The sequence below is a fragment of the Hirundo rustica genome, chromosome 22 (genome assembly GCF_015227805.2).
Source record: "Hirundo rustica isolate bHirRus1 chromosome 22, bHirRus1.pri.v3, whole genome shotgun sequence".
Taxonomy (NCBI): Eukaryota; Metazoa; Chordata; class Aves; order Passeriformes; family Hirundinidae; genus Hirundo; species Hirundo rustica.
In genome coordinates, this window is record NC_053471.1 from 3963348 (window position 1) to 3982685 (window position 19338).

General features: G+C 54.4%; 1 protein-coding gene across 1 annotated transcript; it reads left to right on the plus strand.

The window, feature by feature from the left end:
- The first annotated feature begins 770 nt into the window (after positions 1-770).
- Positions 771-19000, plus strand: NPHP4 (nephrocystin 4). Its single transcript, XM_058423319.1, is given in 27 exon segments — positions 771-1118; positions 2862-3034; positions 3367-3431; positions 3700-3855; positions 4599-4735; positions 5454-5620; positions 5703-5829; positions 7213-7386; positions 7495-7624; positions 9777-9823; positions 10510-10700; positions 10796-10987; positions 11561-11745; positions 11956-12116; positions 12498-12678; positions 13529-13645; positions 13832-13911; positions 14070-14287; positions 14379-14568; positions 14703-14786; positions 14881-15037; positions 15359-15444; positions 16316-16401; positions 16483-16654; positions 17219-17398; positions 18176-18319; positions 18485-19000. Coding segments are annotated over 27 exon segments (4089 nt in total). The 3' UTR covers positions 18626-19000.
- Positions 19001-19338: the final 338 nt, after the last annotated feature.

Genomic DNA, 19338 nt, shown 5'->3' on the forward strand with positions numbered 1-19338 from the left:
GAGGCGATGGGCGAGTGGGACCGGGTGTTCCGGCAGCACCTGCCGCTGCCGCCGCACCCGCAGCGGGGCCGGGCCCGGCCCCCGCCCCGCTCCACCGCCTTCCGCTGCGTCCTCAAGTACCTGCACGGCGCTGCCCTCTCCCAGGTAGGGGCGATCGGCCCCGCGAGGGGACCCCGGCAATGTCTTGCTGCGCCTGTTGTTTCTGCTGAGTCTCACTGTTCTCACGTATGGGCTGCGAGAGACTTCACAGATCGTCTTCCTCCCTCCCGCCATGGGCAGGGCAAACTTCCACTTGACCAGGTTGCCCTTTCCAACCTGCTGGCTTTGAACACTTCCAGGGATGGAGCAGCCTCAGCTTCTCTGGATGACCTGTGCCAATGCCTCACCACCCTAACAAGAAGAATTTCTCCCTAAGATCAAACCTAAATTGCTCCTCTTTCAGTTTAGCCTCTCCTCCCTATTCTGTCATTTTCTGTGGATGTACAGAGTCACCCTCCGAATTTTTTCTAAGCCCCTTTCAGCATTCCAGTCTGTGTGTGTGGTTCTGAGCTCCCAATGGTAACTTTTAAAACAAGGTGGTTTTGGGGGGGAACTAACTGGAAATCTCCTGAAAGCACAAAGTTGTTTCAATCCCATGCCTTATTACCTGTAAATCTCAATTAGCATTTAATTAACTTTTCATGTAGTTTTTTGTTAGTTTCGGTAAATATATTCAAATTAAATTTTCTGGATAGCACTTTAACATCAATTGCCTCTTTATTCTATGCTTTATGCTCACTTTCCCCACTTTTCCTTTGCTCTGTCTGCCTCTGGCTTGGAGGCAGGTTCTGCAGCAATGCATGAAGCTGTCTGTGCCCATGTACCTGATTTGGGCATCCCTTAGAAAACAAGAATTATATCTCTCACCGAAGTGTGTTCTGAGCTTTGGGGATGCAGAGCTGGCCTGTCCCTGAGCATCCCCAGAGCCGGTGTGTTGTACCTTGCAGGGAGCCGAGTACCAGCTGCGCCTCTCCCTTTTTGATGCCACCTACCACCACTTCTTTGGGAAGACGTGGAGGAGCAGCTGGCAAACTGCTGGTGCTGCCCCGCCGCGCTCGGCCAGGGCGACGTTCCATGAGGTGGGGGCTGCCAGGGGTCTGGGAAAACACAGAGCTGAACCCTTTTCCATCCCAGCGCTTCCTGACCGTTTGCTTGGGGTGCATCTCCAGACACTGCCCATTTATTAAGCTTTATGTACGGTTTATTGGGGAAACTGGGGCGCTGGGTTTCCTCCGAGGCCGGTGCCACCGTGGGAGCAGCGATGTGCCACCATGTGCCGCCTGCCGTGTTCAGAGCTGGCGACAGAGAGCAGTGTTTCCCCACAAGTGGGAAGGAAGGGAGAGAGCAGCTGCCCACCCTCCTGCACAGCGCTTCTCTCTCCTTATCTGGGAACTCAACTCTCCCAAAGCCATACTTCCAGCCGCTGTTGTTACCAGCGCAGCAAAGCGTTTCTTAATGGGGACATCCCGCTGCCCTGTAGCATGATCCATGTTTTCCAATCCATAGCTCCTGTTTCCACCTCCTCAGTGCTGCAGGTGAAGTGAAGCACAGCTCGGCCCCGTGCTCTTCCTTCCTTTACATCGACAGTGACATTGAGGGCTGTTGCTGTGTGCATTTCTCTCCCAAGTGTTTCAGTACCATCCCACCCCGGCTTGTTTTGAAGAGGGATGGATTAAAACTAGGGCAGAGAGCGCTGCGGGGAGAGCTGAATGCTGGGAGGAGCTGCTTTTCCAAATACATTCCCAGCGTCTGCAGGCTTCCTGGGTGTTTGCCATGCGGTTGGGAGCAGTTGGCAGGAGTGTTGGGGGGCTGTGTTGCAGCCTCTCTGAGGTGGCTGGATTGTGTGGCCCACCCTGCAGCTGCAGGGCTTGGGGTCTGCCAGAGGAGGGGTGATCTGCATGCGAGGTGGGATCTTCCAGCTGCAGGAAAGTCAGCATCTCATTGTTAGGAACAGTTCAGGTAGAGCTGGAATTGATTTGTGACAGGTGAGGGAAGGAGGAAAGTCACTGCTCCTCTGCCTGAGTGTGCTGTGTGTTTGCTCACCAGCCTCACTAGAGCAGGAAGGTGTGGGGACAAGGATCAGAGTCTGCTTGTGTGGTGGGTTTTGTTCTCAGAGTCTAGGGGAGAGGAATGCAGTGACAGAAACCACTGTTTGCATTCAGGAGGGGCCCTCGAGCTCAGTGGCACAGGGGATCCCCTGTCAGGGCACCTGTGCCTTTGCAAGGTGAGCCTTGCTCTGCCACAGTGGTCAGGTCATTAATCCAGCATCTTGCAATAAAGGCTAATGGAATAATGACTTATGTCCCGGGGTTGATGTGGGAATGTCTCTCTCTGTTATTCCTTCCTGACAGCCCATACTGCAGTAAACTTTTTCCCTGAAGCACTGCAGCAATGAGTTTTTAATAGAAAGATTAACCTAGCTTTAGATTCTGTCCTGGGGAGGTGACCTCTGTCCTGTCCCCTCCTGCCCTTAGGTCCAGGCTACTCCCACGTCCCTCCATCCTGCAGGAAGGTTTCCAACTCCTTTTTCCTGCTCTAGTGCTGTAGGTCTGGGATGCATCAATGCCCCGCTCATTCAGGGTCTGCAGCCTTTGAGTTACTCTGGAAAACAGGTGTTGGCAACAAAAAAAAGTTGATGCCTGAGACTTAAAGGCTGAGATTTTGTAGTAGCGCTGAAAGTAATTTGCCATGAGCTTCTGTCTGGAAGTTTTAATGGATGTTCTGGTTGTGCCACTGAGTGTCCCAGCATGACAGGCATTGCTCTGTGTGCAGCTGCCGCTGCCAGCTCTGAAATAGCTCACTTCTCTTCTTTCCTGTCCCAGGTCGTTTATTTCCACACCTCCTTGAATCACCCTGGCATTGCTGCTGTTGTGGAAGTGGTAAGGACGGCTGGGAAAAGGGATGGGAGCTCTCAGCACCTTTCCTGCGGCTTTGGAATCATCCCCCTCTTCCACGGCAGACCAGAGGCGACAGACCTGGCCACCGAGGACAGAGCGTAGGTTACCCTGCTGCTGTGTGACAGGTCACACTAGGAATTGAGGTGGCAACATGCACAGCTGCTTTGGGGGAGGGCAGGGGAAAGGGTGGTCCTGGGGCTGCAGAAACAGAGCCAGCATTTAGAAACCTGGAATTCTTCACTCTGGGGAAGCAGTGACGGGTTTGGGAGGGATGCCTGTCCCTTCTCTAAAAGACAGGGCTTTTCTGGAGTGGGTTGGGTGGGTTTTGCTGCTGAGCAGGAGCTTTGTGGAAGATGGAGATTTAATGGAAGATGGAGATGCACTTCAGGGTGGATTTACTGACTGCTGCACATGTGCTCTTTGCTTTCAGGCTGAAGCTGTACCATGGGACGCCACGTGCCCTGCTGCACCCACGCTTCCAGAACCCCGTGGAAAGTAAGCAGCAGCTCATCTTGGTCCCTTCTTCGTGGCTTCTCTTACCCAAATGCGTGTTGTATGTGTTTGCTTGATGTGAGACATGGTCTGTGCCCTGGTGCGGCTCGGTGGATGTGCCTTACTGCCAGCTGGGAATGGCTTGGCTGCACAAACACAGGTCTTCTTTTACTCCTAGCACGTGTATTCACAGATAATGATTCATTCAACATTGGGGCTGTGAAGCTGTCTCCTCAGTCTTGGTCATTTTGGGATGTTTTCTTTTCTTCAGAGAACAAATACATGACAGTGATGGAGAAGAGCCACTTGCAGTATGCTCTGAAGTCCCACCAGCCCCTGGAAGCAGTATTTCACCTCCTTCCTGAAAACCTGCTGATATCTGGGATGCAGACTGTTCCTGGCTTGCTGCCAGCACATGGAGACAGAGGTGAGGGCTCTTTCCCTTTCCCTCTGCCTGTGCTGCTCCTGCTTTAAGGCAGTGGGTCCCTGGGAGGTTGTGGGCAGGGCAGGCAGGGCACTGGGATGGGATTTGTGGGAGCACAGTGGTTTCTCTGTAGTATCTCCCCTTGTCAAGAGCATCTCCCCTGTGTGGGGCCACTGCCCTCACGCTCAGACCTCAGTCTAGAATCTGTCAAAATGGCTCAGTCAGTTCCCTGTCTGTTAATTGCTTTGCTCCTGGGAAGCTGCTAGGAATAAGTGATGCTTGGTTTAATTACAGTCATTCAGCAGAATCTTAGAAAAAGCTTTTGCAGCTTGTTTAAACTACTCAGAGGCAGGTTCAGCATTACTGGGGCCTGGCAGGTTTGGGGGGATGAGCTCTTGCCCTTTTGGCTTTTGTTAATCTCTCCCTATGGCACATCGCCCTTTGAGCTTCTGCAATTAAAATACGTGAGCTGAAGATTCAGAGGGTAAAAAATTCCTCAGAATTCTGCAGCTGAATTATACTTCAGCTTCCTGCCTGGAAAACCTACTGCTGATGACTTTGGGGTAGTAACTGTTGGTACTGAAACTGAGCAAGGTCTTGAAAGCAACTGAGTCCCTGCAGGTGTTCAGGCCCGGGCTCAGAAGCTGAGTGGGCAGAGCCACTGCTGGCACTGCAGGGCACCTCAGCACAGCAGTGGTGGCTTTCTGTTTGCTTGGGAAACCTGTGGCCACCACCTTGTCTTTCAGGAGACTGCTTGCAGAAGCCCCGGCTGATGAAGACCATCACCTGCTATCTGGAGGGGCTTTTCATCCAGTTGTACCCTTCCCTGGAGGAGTTTGAGGAGGAGCTGCTGGATTTATTGAACAGTGATCGTTTACTCCAGGTAAGCAGAGTGCTGTGAGGGTGGTGAAACCCTGGCACAGGCTGCCCAGAGAAACTGTGGCTGCCCCATTCCTGGAAGTGTCCCAGGCCAGGTTGGACAGGACTTGGAGCAACCTGCTCTAGTAGAAGGTGTCCTGTGGTAGGGGGTGGAACAAGATAATGCTTAAGATTCCATCCAACCCCAACCACTCAGTGATTCCATGATTCTAGGCACTGCCAGTGTGGTTGGGGCAGGGGAAGGCACAGTGTAGAGCAGTAGTTCTAGTGTCTGGAATTAGGGGTGAGGTGAAAAGTGTCAGGTAAGTGATATTCATGTATTTGTTTCTCTTGGAATTTCCAATATTTTTTTTGCTATTTTTTTTAACAAGCCTTTAGCTTCTTTCCCTATTGCATTAGGATGTGTATGCTCTGTGTGGGCTTTGTTTTGAACATCCAGACACACATCAGCAGAATTTGGGTTTGCTTTGCTAAGGGAAATGCAGAGATGAGATGCAGTGTGTATTGAGTCCATCTCTTTGGAGTGTCAACCACTGGCCAAGTCCTTTCTTGCCAGATTTGCACATAAACTCTGCCATAAAGACAAAGGATCTTCATACCTATCACCTGCTGGGGGAATAGCTCCTGCTTTTTGAGTTTCTGAAGGGTTGCCTGAATTCTGGCTGTGGTCAGCACAGGGAGTGCTGCCCAGGGTGAAAAACCTAAAAAAATTCCTGTCACAGGCAAACACTGCACCAGATGGTGAAGAGGTGGTGGTTCGGGAGCGGCGGCTGCACGTTGGAGTCCACAATGGCCTGCGCTTTGTCCGGACACCGCAGGTTGCTGTGCTGGTGCCAGACACGGAATTGTCACCGGGTGGCTGCCAGGGGGTGCCTAGCTCTAGAGCCAGGTAAGGGGGAGCCCCTCTCCTGCTGGTGCTGCTTCCCTCCTGCCTCGGATGCCTCCCACAACCACTTCTCCATCCCGCACAGGGATGCAGGTCAAGTCCTAGTGCTGAGGAGCCGCATCCAGCTGAGTGAAGTGGTTCCTCACCCGGCATTCAGGGTCTGCTTCCAGCTGGAATATGTCTTCTGCAGCACTGGGAGAGCTGGTGTGAAGGTAGGGCTGGGAGTGTGCACACCTTGTCTGTGTTTGTGAAAGAGCAATGATCCATTCTGGAAGAGTGAGTCCCGCTGAGAAACTCCTTCCTCTGCTCCTGTTTCACCATCCTGCTCCTCCAAGTCGCAGTAGCTCCATGTTGCATGGCTGTGCTGTGTAATGCAGGGCCCTGCAAAGTGTGCGGGTGCCTTCCACAGCACTGCACAAAACAGCCTGCATGGCTTGGTGAATTATTTTAATTACATGTGGTTGCATTTCTCCACTGTTTATATGTAGATGGAGGAATGTAGCTTGGAGCATTCCCATAGTGTTCTGGCAAGCCAATTTGGAAAATTTCAGCTTTTTTTGGAATATCAGAAAGGCTTTTCTTTAGAATTTGGCATTTATGCTGAAAAGAGGTTAACCTGTCCTGCTCCCTTTTTTTTTGTTTTTGCCCTGAATGCTGAGGTTTTTTTCTGGGTGCTTTCAGCCTGATGTTCTCAAACTGTAAAGGCAGGAGAAATCTCTGAGGGTGGTCTCTGCAATCAATATACTGTCACCTACTTACTGACCGTTTACTCACATCTTAGTTTAACCTTTCTGCAGGTTAAACCCAGCTCAATGAGTACTGTGTATCTCCTCCAGAGACCTTGTGCTGTTGGAGCCATCAGCTCCTGGCTGGCTGAATTGATGGCCAAGTGTTTGTTAGGAGGCTTTAATCGTCCCGTTAAAATGTTCATAAAAAATGTAGCAAATGTCTCTTGTTAAGCTGTCCAGAGCCAAAGCAGGGAAAATGGGCATTTCCCATTCCCATCCCACAGGATGTGTGTGCCAGACTAGAGGGATTTGTACTGAGAAGGGAGACACTGAGCTGTGCTGTTGAGGTCCCAGGGAGATCTGGGGTTCCAGAGGCAGATCTCTGGCTCTGTGGGGAGCTGCTGGGGCAGCGGTGGAGCCAGTCCCTGTGGTGCAACCCTGGGGCAGAGTGGCTAATCCCAAAGCAGCTTGCAAAGCTGATCACCTTGTCCTCGGTGCCATAATTAGCTGTGAGGGGGATGGTGGGTGCTGGCAGAGCCCTCTCTTGTTTCTGTGCCTCTCCTTTGGTTTGAGGGAGGCTGTGGATGCACTGGGTAAGTGAAAACCTTTCCCCTCTGCCAGGGATGGGGGTTTAGCACATACCCCTTAGTGCAGCTGCTTGAGGGAGGGGTTACAGAGCCATAAGGTCCTGGAAAGTGAAATGTCTCCAGAACGGGATGAAGAGCAGTGGCTTCTGTAATGCCAGAGCCAGGTGTAAGGAGGCACAGTGGGGGGATGAGAGCCAGTTCCTGTCTGGCAGCGCCCATTCCCGGGTCCTGGCAGTGAGATGGGGCTGCCTGGTGCTCACTGCTCTCCCCAACCCCCCAGGCTCTGTCTGGCAGCGCCCGCCGTGAAGCGGCCGACATGCGCTCGGTGCGCTGGGCTGTCTGGAGCCCCGTCCTGGGCACCGGTGACACGGACGTGGTCCTGCCCCTGCGTGGTGGTGCCCGCCGTGGCCCCTGCCAAGCCTTGGTCTACCGGAGCCCGCCAAACTCCCGGCAGGTAAGGGTGTGCTGGCCCCTGGCAGCTTTGCCTCCGGCCTCAGGGCTGTCGGAGGCACGAGGGAGGCTGCGTGTAACACACGGAAAGAGTTTTCATTGCCAACTCCAGGGGAAGCACGTGGAGTCTGGGACTGTCCAATTCCATGTTTCCACTGATTCGGAAGAACATCTTGTAACTGCTGCGGAGATCCTATGTAAAGACAGGGACGAGTCGAAGCAGCCTCCTACGCCATCGCTGAGTGAGTGTTTTCCAGATCGCTGACATTTAAAATATAGAGGGTGGCACTGGTGTCTGCTCGGGAGAGAAAACAAGATTTCAGTGAGTTTCAACGAGCTAGTTATGAATTACTGGAGTGAAGCAAGTTTTTGTCAAGTTGAATTCAGCTCTTACTTTTTAACTTGTAACATTCCCATGTGATAGAATTGCTGAGCCATGTGCAAAATCCCCAGGGATTGCCAACACTGCCCCAGCCCGCTCCCATTCCAAATCACCGGGTGCAGCGGGCGCACTGCAGTTACTGCTGCTCCTCTCTCTGGACTCAGATTCTCTCCAGATATGGGGACAAGAGAAATATCAGTCATAGGCTGGGGAAAAGTAATCTGGTTGTGCCACCACTGAGGGAGTGTGACAGCAGTCTGGGTTGGGTTGATGTGTGCAGGATGTGCTGGTTCCTGGCTGGGGAAATGCAGGCAGCATCTGTGCACAGGTGCATCTGTCTGTAATTTGGGGGGATATGTGGTTGGGTTTCCAGCACCCCTCTGCTCTATTGGAGGTGGAAGGAAAAATGCTGTGAGCTCGGGTTTGGGCATGAGATTGTGTCCATGCACTGTGTTCCTAAAAATCCTCTTTGGCTTGTTTCTCTCTCATCCCCCTTTTGTGATTGGTGGGAAGCAAACTCCCCTTTCTTTGCAGTGCTGCTCCTGCTGGGCTCCCACCTGTGTCTCGGGGTGATGCCTTGGACACCAGGCAGTGTTTCAGTGTGTGTCATATCTCCCCAGCTCTGATGAGCCGCTTGGTGCCAGCCCATGGGCCAGGCAATGCCCATTACGGTGGGTTGCTGTTCCATGCTGGCTCCAGTGCTGTGGTGCCTTCCACGAGATGGCAGTGGCACCATGGCTTTGCTGTGACAAATCCTGTGTTTATACTGGTGAGAGCCAGGATTGCTGCTGGGAGGGGCTTTGGAGAGGAAAGCTTTAGGAGGAGATGAAGAGGTCGGGTGATGTCAGGGTACATGGGGTTCATCTCCCTCTGGCACAGGCTGCATCATGACTGGTGCTGCTTGAGAAGTTTTTCCTGGTGCCTTTCAGCTGTAGGTGGCTGGGAGTTGTGGTGTGGTGAGGAGAGAGGGAAGTAGGTGCTGGCACTGAGCTTCCATCCTGATGCTGATCTGGAGTGCTCCAGCTTAGGGGAATGTGCTGGGCTCTGGGCTGTGTCTCTGGTTAAGGGAGATCCCCATCAAGGTGATTTTCAGGGACGAACTCCCTGGCATTTCCCAGCTCCAGGGGGCTTATGGCACCAGGGAAAGCATGGAAGTGCAGCGATGGTTCCAGAGCTGTGCCCCTCCAGCCTGTGTCCCAAGGTGCTGAAGAGACTATTGGGTTAACTTTTTGTAGAGCTCTGTTGAGAAACGTGCTGCTGCCAGGCCCAAGAGCTTCTTGTGTCAGCTCAGATGCTGGTGTTGCTGCTGTATCTGTCCATCAGCCAAAACCATCCTAACTGGAAGGAAACAGTATTTTAGGCATGAAGGAAACGGGGTGGTTCCCTTTACACGGCAGCCAGCATGGAATAGCTGGGATATATGTGGTGGGGGAAAGCAAATTAAGGTCTCAGCATCACGTGGATGCAGAGATGGAACATCTGTGCCCCTGCTCTGCTGCGAAGAACCCGCGGCTCCGCGGCGCAGCGAGCTCAGCTGTGCCGGTGCGAGAGAGCAGCCGAATATAAACACGATAAAGCTCCCACCGTTTCGGGGCACAAATGCTCAAGCAGATGAAGGGAGTGACAAAAAATAACAGAGAAGCGATGAAAACCTTAAGTATCCTAAAACTTTCACGTCTCATTAAGCATCCCACATAGGCAGCACCGTGTGGCCCTGGGGCACCGCGGCGCTGTCAGGGGATGGGGGAGCTGCTGTTTGTGGCAGAGTTAGCCTGATTCATGGCAAAATAATGGATGGATCTGGAGATGTGCTGTGTTAACCCCCAGGCAGCAGTCTTATTGGGAAATAAGTCAAAAGAAGTGTTTGAGTGATGGTAAGCTGCTTCACTGCGCTGCCTTTGCCTCTAAAATTGTAAAGGGCTGGTGGGAGGATAGGGCAGTGGGTGCAGCTGCAGTTATGGGGCCTGAGGGTGATGGCTCCTCTACAGCTTCTCTCCTGTCTGTTTCCACAGGAGTGCCAACCCCACGGCGTGTGCCAGTCTCCCCACAGGGACCAGGGGTAAGTGCCACATGCACCAGCGGAGGCGGGTGGTGGGCAGCAGCATTCCCCAGGGGATGGCCCTCATGTAGGATGTGCTTTTGGACCCATACCCTGCCTGTTTTCCTGTCTGCTGCAGCCAAGAGGCACCAAGTGTCCTCAACTCCACCTCCTCCAGGCAGCAAACCAGCTCCTGCCTGTGATGTGCTGGGGGAGGCTCCCAGTGCTCTTTTCACACCCCAGGAGTGAGGGCAGCTCTTGGTTTTTGACAGCCCAGATTTGCTGTGTGCTGTTGTCCCTGGTATGTGCTGACAGTGACACACGGTTCGTTCGTGCATAGCTCCTAGGATTTAAGGAGAGCTGTGAATACTGAGAGCCCTCTTTATGCTGTTTTATATCTTGATGCAGGAATCAACGCACGCAAATATTTTTGATGAAATGAAATGCCTCATAAGGCTGCATTAAGCAGTTTGATCTTCCTGCTGCATGTGCTCATCCCTACCTCTTGCCAGGGAGCGAGCAGCAGGGAAGTGGCAGTGGAGGTGCAAACCCTTGTGTGGCCGAGTTGTACCGCTTCTTGGTGGAGTGGCAACACTGGGGCACGTGGGGGCCGAGCTCCTTTAGCACAGGGGGGCTGCTGGCTCAGCCTGCCACAGGGGCTGTCTCAGGGGGCTGCGGGTGCTCACGCTTGCCGCTCTCTTCCCCAGCTGTCGGTGTCCCAGCTCGTGGCCTCGCCACAGGGCACGGGCCAGACTCTGCAGCAGGATGGGGGCATCACCCACCTGGAGGCCAACCTGGGCTCGCCGGACACAGAGCCCTGTGCCAGCGACCAGCTGCGGGCACTGCCCTTCACCCCGCTGCAGCTGCCCATGGCTGCCGTGGGGCTGCAGGCGTGCAGGTGATGCTCGGCTGCCCCTCCCCAGGCTCCTGTGGCCCCATCACCTGGCCTGCCTGTGGCCCTTTCTGTGGAGCTCACCCCTATTTCTCCGTCAGTTCCCACGTGTCCCTCTCTCGTGCCGCGCTGGCGCGCCTGCACGCTGCCGGCTTTCCAGACATCCTGGACCGCAACCAGGAGCCGGTGGAAATCTCAGAGCCAGTGGAGCTGGGCACTTTCAACCTGCGGCTGGAGGAAGCTGACCCTCTGCAAGGCAATGAAATAGTCCTGCAGTTCCTGGCTTTTGGCAGGTGGGATGGCAGCTCGTGGTCTTGTGTGGGCAGACCCCAAAGGCCTCCTGGACAGAGTAACTTCCAAATTCCCCCAGTCCTCTTCCCTGCTTGGGCAGGAGAAGTTCTTGCAGAGGTACCTCTTCTTTTAGGACCTGGGTACTTTTAAGTCATAATCCAGTTTTTTTAAATTGGATCCATGAGCCACAATGTGATGTCAGAGCTCATTAATGCAGGGTTTCTCCAGAAATGCAAATGGAGCTGGCAAAGTTGGCACCCAAGGGGTGGCTTTGGCTGGATAAGGCCCTGCTTCTGTTTTTTCCATGGCTGGTAGCGTGCTGTGGGAAGGTAACATGCTGCCTTTGCTGGGCGCCTCCATCACAGCATATGGCAGGAGACAGCTGGAATTACAAAGCTTTTTGGAAAGTTGAGGCAAACCGTATGGCCGCTGTCTTCAGGAAAGTCCAAATACTTGTGGTGCTGCCAATCTTCCCTTGTTCTTCTGCCTCTTGGCATGTGCCAAATGCACGAGGAGCTCATGACAGAGTGGCAGTGCCGTGCCACAAGTAACCCAAACGCCCCTCTCTCCTCAAGGGATGCCCAGGGCAGCATGGAGGGGCCACAGCCGAGGACTGTCTTCCTCACCTTCCAGTTCTACCGTTTCCCCCCGGTCACCACGCCGCGGCTGCAGCTGGTCAGCACGGACGGGGGAATGGCGACCGGGCTGGCTGTGCCAGCACAGCTCCTTGTCCGTGTCAACGAGGATGGGACCCTAACCAGTAAGCTCTGGTTTTAGCATCCATGTGTGGCTGATCCTCTTCTGTTGGGTGTCTGTTAATAGCAAACCTCTGCTGGTTTATGCACATCATGAAAAACATTCAAAATGTCCAGTGTTTGAAGTAGAACAAAGAGCGTCAGTTGCATGAGGTGCACATTGAGGCTTCCCACCAAGCCAAGTGCCATGTTTGTGACAGTGTGGGGTCTTGCAGGACCACCAGGCTTGCAGCTGAAGTACATGGTGGATCCGGCTTTCCTGCGGCCCGGGGAGCACCGCTGGTTCCTGCGGTACCTGGCTGAGCACAGCCTCCAGATTGATGTCTGGGATGGAGACTCCCTGCTCCACGTCGGGTCTGCTGCCATTAAACTGGAGGTATTGTTTAGATTGAAGGTCTTTTTCTGTGGCTGGTAATGCTGAAGGACCCCCTGCCTGTGTGGAGTGCTGGGGAAGAGCCCAGCTTTCCCTTTGGTCCTGTGTTGAGATGCTGTTGCATTGTCCTTGTGTCTTCAGTAATCCCTCTGTGTAACTCGTGTCAGCTTGACAAGCCCCTTATCACAGGATTTGTTCTTTTCCTCCAAAGTGATGACAAAGCATTAACTTTCTTCACCTTTCCCTGGAACTCTGGCAGTGTTCTAGCACTAAGCCCCACAGAGCCAGGACATCCAATTCCATTCAGACCCAGACACCTTGACCCCTCCGCACCAGACTCCTCAGTAACTCCTTGCACCTTGTCTGTCCTTGCCTTGTCCCCAGCCCCTGCTGCGCCAGGGCCAGACGGCCGTCAGGACCTACCACGAGCTGGAGGTGGCCACGACGGAGTACGAGCCGGACGGGACGGTGATGGGCCGGGAGGCTCTGCGGCACGGCGCCCTGCGGCCCCTGGGTGTCCGTGTGGCTGTGAGGGGCCGTCTCCACCTCTGCCTGGCCAATGTTGGTGAGAACCCGCTGCTCATGCAGCCCAAAGGCTCGGCTGGGGCACGCAGCATGTGCAGGGCTGTACCTGAGTGAGACCCAGGCTGGCGGGGACGTCATCCTTCCCAGAACCTGCTGGCTGCTTTTATTTTATGTATTTAATTCTGTGTCCTATAAATGTGCGGTGACTCCAGGTTTTAAAATCTTATCTTCAGAGGAGAGATTAGCTCCATATAAGATATCTTAAATCATCATTTCCATACTTTGCCTGCAAAGGGCCGATAAGCTCCTGGGAAAGAGAATCTGAGATCCACAACCCAGGGAGTGGTTTAACTCACACCCCAACAAAGAAGAGGGAGGGGAGAAGTAGAGCCACTGTGCCAGGGTAGCAGCTGCCCTTTGGTGTTTTTCCCATCCTCTTTTTTTAAAAAAATTCAAAATACTGTTAGAAACAGGATGGCAAAGCTTGGTGTCCTTTCCCGAAGGATGGGGACAGGGATATGTAGGCTGGGCAAATACCTGGTGGGTTTAGAGCTTTGTGTGGCTCCACTTGGCACAGCGTTTGTGGGAGTGGGGAGATGCAGCAGCACGTGGCCGTGCTGGGGGAGGCAGGACACAGAGGTGAAGGCAGGAGCTGGTGAGGGGCTCAGGACGGTGTGTGCTCTTGGTGCTGCTTCATTCCTGGGTAGGTGACTGCATGACAGAACTGGCTCTGGGGAGTGCATGGGGCTCTGAGGGCATCACTGGTTTCCAGATATTCCCTCCTGCTTGTGTAAATTGGCTGAACAGAGCTGCGGGGAGGTAAAAATTTGCAGTAGATTTTATAATGAAAATGGACGGTTTCCACTTACTTGTGTCTCCACTTGTGGCAGGTCACCCATGTGAGGAGACCCCAGGCCAGCTGGCATCCTACTCCCACATTGTCACTGCACCAGACAGCACTGTCACCACCCCAGGTGGCAGCTGGCGCTCCCTGAACACTCCTGGTGGTGAGTCCTTCTGGGGCCTGGCCTGTCCCTCTGTGTGTTGAGGTGGTCACGGTCTCTGCTGCTGCAGTGCCAGCTGTGGGTCAGCTGCTCCCTCTGGTACTCCCTTTTCCAGCCCTGCAGTGTTGTGGGGCTCTTGGGGGCTGCAGTATCTGGGGTATCTGGTGGCACGGTGGTCTCTCCTCACAGGTGGGAGGACGGTGTGGGCACGGAGGCTGGTGGATGTGGACAACGAGCTGGAGGCCGCACTGCGCAATCGCCGGCCAGAAGTGAGCCTGGCCCCCAGGCTGCCCTCAGTGAGGCCATGTCCACCCACTGGCTGCAGCACGTGGTGGTGGTGTGGCTGCACGAGGGTGCTGGTGGCAGGAGGGCGTGGGGCCAGACCCCTGTGGTGTCTCCAGGCTTATGGTCCCTTCCCTCTCAGCAGGGCTGGCCAAAGCAGCGTGCCTGGGACCTGCAGGTCATCGATGCCTACCGGGATCACATCAAGGGAGAGAGCATCTACCAGATGCTCAGCCAGGCCATCACAGCCACCCGCACTGTCCACGCTGTGCTGGGCACAGCTGAGTTCTTCGAGTTTGCCCTGAAGAACCCATACGGCGTCCAGCACACCGTGACCATCGAGGTCGACCACCCTGATCTCAGGTGGGGGCTCCCCTGTGTGTGAGGGGAGATGCCAGGGTGGTACCAGCTCCTTCCCAGTCCTCACCAGCACCTCTGCTGCTCGCTGCCCCAGTGTCATACTGGACCCGAGGGAGTGGCGCCACTTCAAGGAGCTGACCAAGAGTGTTACACCGGTGGAGGAGGATATGTTCCATCTGCGTGATGACCTCAAGCCTCAGGTCTACCTGCGCCCCAGTGAGACTGTGCACATCCCCTTCAAATACCAGACCTTCTCTGCAGATCCTGCTGTGGTTGCAGCACAGGTAGGCACGGTCCCCTGTTTTGAGCTGTCCCTTGGCTGTGTTTGCCAATTCAGAGCTGGCTGGAACAGCCATGGGGAGCAGCAGCAGCTGCAGCGATGCTGCACCCTGAGGGAACTCACTCTTCCACCCTGCAGGGGCCGGCTGGGCTGGGCACCGGTGCCAATGAGAACACTCGCTCCCTTGGGAAGAGCGGGGCCAAGCAGACAAAGCTCATCCAGGTTAGGGAGCCAGGTGAAACACTGCTTGAGGGGCTGCATGGGAGGAGCAGAATCACTGGAAAACCCATCCCTCTCCTGCTGGTCCCTGGGGCAGGTCTCCTTCCAGGTGAGCGGGGGGAAGCCCATTGCACTCCTGCGGGTGAAGGTGGAGCCGCAGCCCCATGTGGTGGACCAGACCTTCCGCTTCTACCACCCAGAGCTCACCTTCCTGAAGAAAACCATTCGGCTGCCTCCCTGGCACACCCTCCCTGGTGAGTCTGTGGTGTGTCTGGGGGAGCTTGGGCTCTTCCCTACTAGTCATCATCCATAGTTCATGGAGCTTTTCTGGAGGCACAACAGCATCCAGAGAGCATATTGCTGCTTCCTCACCTCTTCACGGCTCTGGGCTCCTCGCATGCTCTCCATCCATCTTCCTCTGTTAACTTTAACCCGAATTCCCTACACCTGCACGCACCTGTGTGGTTTGCTGGTTGTCCAGCATGAGGGGTTCTGTGTGCAGCTGTGTGGGGCACAGGGGAGAGGCACAGGCAGAGGAAAAGCTGAAGGTGGTTCTGTTGGTCCCTTGTCCACAGGCACGCCAGTGGGGGTGCCAGGCGGGCAGCCTGAGATGTTCGTTCGCTGCAGTGACCCCGACATCATTTGTGAAACCAAATCCTTGGTATGTTACGCTTTGGCATCGCTGTTCCTCGCGTCCTTCTCCTGCAGATTTTTTGGGTTGGCAGAGAGCTGCCGGTGTGGGTGCAACCACAGAGCGTCCCCGTGTACCAGCCCGTGGCAGTGACACAGTGGCAGCGATGAAGCTGGAATTGCTTTGTATTCCCAATTAAAAGGAGCTGCATTGTTTTGGCGGGGGAGGCTGAGCGTTGCCCCTTATCTCATCATGCAGCAGCCTGTGCTGGTTTGTTCTTTTGAGCAAGTACCAGATGATTCAGACTCTGGGGAAAATCAGCCTTTTGTTGGGCTGGGATAGACCTTTCTGCTGCTCGGGGTATCCACAGCTGTTGGCAGCACTGGTGGGACGGTGTGTCCTTGGGGTGCAAAGCCTGTCCCTGCTGAAGAATGCTGTGGGAGTGGGGCAGCTCCATGCCCAGCCCTGCACCATCCCACTCCTTCCCTGAGCAGGAGGCTCTCCTGGGCTGGCTCCACAGCAAGAAGGGGCAGAAGGGAAAAATAAGCTTGGGCATGTCCATGCAAATGGTGACGAGGGATAGTTGCTAATTACTGTTGCGGAAATGCATTAGTATGGTAATTGGATTACGGCTTGTTAGAAAACTTAGGGAAAAATTGCCAAAATTTGATTACAGATACAGACCTGGAATGTGATAGTCATTTGTATCCTCTTTTGTAATTAAAAATGCCGGGAGAGCTCAGCCAAGCTGTATAATAACTTAATAACGTAGTTTAACGAGATGCCGAAAGCATCTGCTTTCATAAGGGAGCTGGTGGTGGTTCCTCCATTAATGGGAAGACACCCCTGGGGTCCTCATTAGCTGGTCAACTGCTGGGACAATGCTCTGTTGTCTATGCAGGGGCCTGGCGAGCCACAGGACATCTTCCTCAAAGTAGCCGGAGGACCAAGCCCGCAGATCAAAAAGTTCTTTGTCGCTATTTATATGTAAGTAGCGGGACCCCAGAAGGGTGGGGAACGTTGACTCTGGTGGTGTGTGGCGAGCCCTGTCCATCTGTCCGTGCACAGGGACGCCTGGCTGGCAGCACCTGCCCAGATCTGGCAGTTCTACCTGCACTCGCTGCAGCGCCTGGACGTCGCCTGCACGGCCGGGCAGCTCACCCGCCTCTCGCTGCTGCTGCGTGGCACCGCGGCCTCGCGGAGGGTGCAGGCCTTCACCTCCCACCCCCAGGAGCTGGAGGTAACCCCCGTGGTGGGCTGGGGCCTGGCTGGCCTGGGTCAGCCCAGAGAAACCCCCTCTGAAAAGCAAAAGGCAACCCACGCGGAACTGTGAACAACTGAGAGCCGTAAAGCGTTTGTGATAATTATCTTTTGATTAGAGCTGTCATGTGTAGGATCATTGGCGCGAAACCCCGGAGGGCAAATTATCTGCGTTAATGAGACTGTCTGAAGACTCACAATTTCTTTAGGATTCGTTTGTCCGTAATTGGAAATGTGAATAATAAAAGGCAGAAAAACTCCACTTCTGTACTGTAAAGGGGAGGCAAAGGCTCCCCAGGCAAAGCCTGTGTGGGGGAACCCCTGGGCTGGGGAGGCCCTGGGTGTTCCTGGGTGGCTCTTGTCCTTCCTGACTTGAATTAGTCCCTGAATATTCCTGAGGCTGGGAGGTATGGGATTCAATGGTGATGGAATAGGGATACAGGTTTTTAAGAGCAATTGGGTCTAATTGATGCTCCAAGCTGGACATTTCAGGGCTGTGATCAGCTGTTTGTGGGTGGCTGTACCTCCAGGTGTCGTTCCACAGGTGGATCCAAAGGGTGCCTTCCTCCTTCCTGCCAATGGCATTCAGGACCTGTACATCGGCGTGAGGCCACGGCGGGCTGGCAGCAAGTTCATCTACCTCAACCTGGTGGATGTGGAGTCCCACCAGCTGGTGTCCTCCTGGCTGCTCTGCCTGTCCTGCAAGCAGCCTCTCATCTCCAAGGTACGGCAGCTCTTGCCACTGCGAAACGTGGTGACGGCGCTGGATCAGTGGTCGCAGTTCAGCCAATAACCCGAGGCTGTTTTCCTGCTTCTTCCTCTCTTTCCATCTGTGTTTTTTTTGGCACTTGCCACCATAAACACACATTTAGCCCTTGGGGTACTTGAATAATCTCACTGAAGCCCCTGGTAAAATGTCTTTTAGGCTGTTTTGGAGGCAGCCCCACGCTGAGGAGCGGCAGCTCGGAAGTATTCCCAGTTGTGAAATTAGAGCTGCAGCATGCTGCTTTCGATTAGCGCTGTGCTGGCAGAGGCTTGCCTCAAAGACAGAAAATTAGATTTCCTGGCTAATGTGTTCTTTCTAAAAATGTTTTCCTGAACCCCTTGGTAGTAGGAAAGGTTCAGATTGGCATTTACACTGATGCCCCATTGTCCTGCCGCATGCTGCTTGTGCTGTGGGGTGTTAAGAGAATCAGAGTAGTTGGGGCTGGAAGGGTTCAGGGTCATCAAGTCCGTCTAGTTATCTGAGCACCACAGCTTGTCCTGGGAACGAGAAGGAGCTGGCTACTCTCCACTGCTCTCCCAGCCCTTTGTTCTTCGCACTCGTAATTAATTGTCGCTGCTTTTGATCAAAGGTGGGTTCTTCCTGCTGGCTGACAGAGCAGATGTGAGGTGTGGGAGGGGAGGGCGGTGCATGGGAGGCAGTTCTCTGTGGTGGCTTTGGGGGAGTGCCCGTTGTTGCTGCTGCACAGCCTTGCCACGGCCCCCGCTTGCCCCACAGGCCTTTGAGATCTCGCTGCCTGCGGGAGGTGGGAAAGGCTGCAACAAACGCATCACCTACACCAACCCCTACCCCTCGCCCCGCCTCTACTTCCTATGCACCAACCGCCCCGACCTGCTGCAGTTCAAGGAGGATTCCTTCGAGGTACGTCCTGCTGCCAGCACTCCCTCCTTGTCAGACCCCTCATCTGGCCAGGCCAGGAGGTGTTGGGTGGGTGCTGGCTGTGAGGGACACCCTGGCCAGGGGAAGGCGGGCACATGAAGGGTCCTGGCCAGCTGCTGCTGCCTCCTCTGGCCCTCTCTCTCGCAGGTGGCCGGAGGGGAGGTGTACACCATCGGCCTGCGCTTCGCCCCGAGCCAGACCGTGGGGGAGGAGGAGATCCTGATTCACATCAACGACCACGAGGACAAGAACGAGGAGACCTTCTGCGTGAAGGTCCTGTACCAGTGAGGCCGCTTGGCCATCACCGCAAATCTGCGGGTTCCTGTGCCAGCCCAGCAGCTTCATCAACAGCACCTCGGGGGTTCCTGTGTCTGTCTGAGGGTGGTCGTGATTCCCATCCCCTGGCTGTCACCTCGCCAGGCTGGGGGGTGTCTCTGTCACTGGGATCCCCGGGCATTGCCGTGAGCGCTGGTGGTGCCACGCGGCTCCATCCGCGCAGATCGAGACGAGTGGATGTGTTTGTTACGGCGCTCTGTGACTGCGGGATCTGTATTTTTGTGAAGCGTGATGGTATTTTAGGCACTTTGAATCTTTTTTTTTTTTTTTTTTAACTTAAAAAGTTCGCAGATTTGATTCTGCGGAATATTTTTAAAGTATTTTATATTCAACGCCGAGTTTTGTACACACTAAGGCAGTTCTATGGGATTTTTGATACTTTTTACTCATCCTCGATCCATAAAAATTGCTGTGCACAACTGTCAGAGTATGGCAGCATTTTCTTCCTGGGGAGGTGGAAATGCTCAACATCCCTGTCCTGTAGAGATGAGTGCTGGAGGTCCCCTGTGTCACCCCCATCCCCTGGAGCATCCTGGGGTCAGGGCAGGGACAGTAAATGGGACTGGGAGGGGAGGGCAGCCCATCAGCTCTGCTGCCTCTCTCTCCACAGGCCTGAGGCTGGTGAATTAGTGGCCCCGATAAAGTCGGGTGCCGAGTTCCTCTGC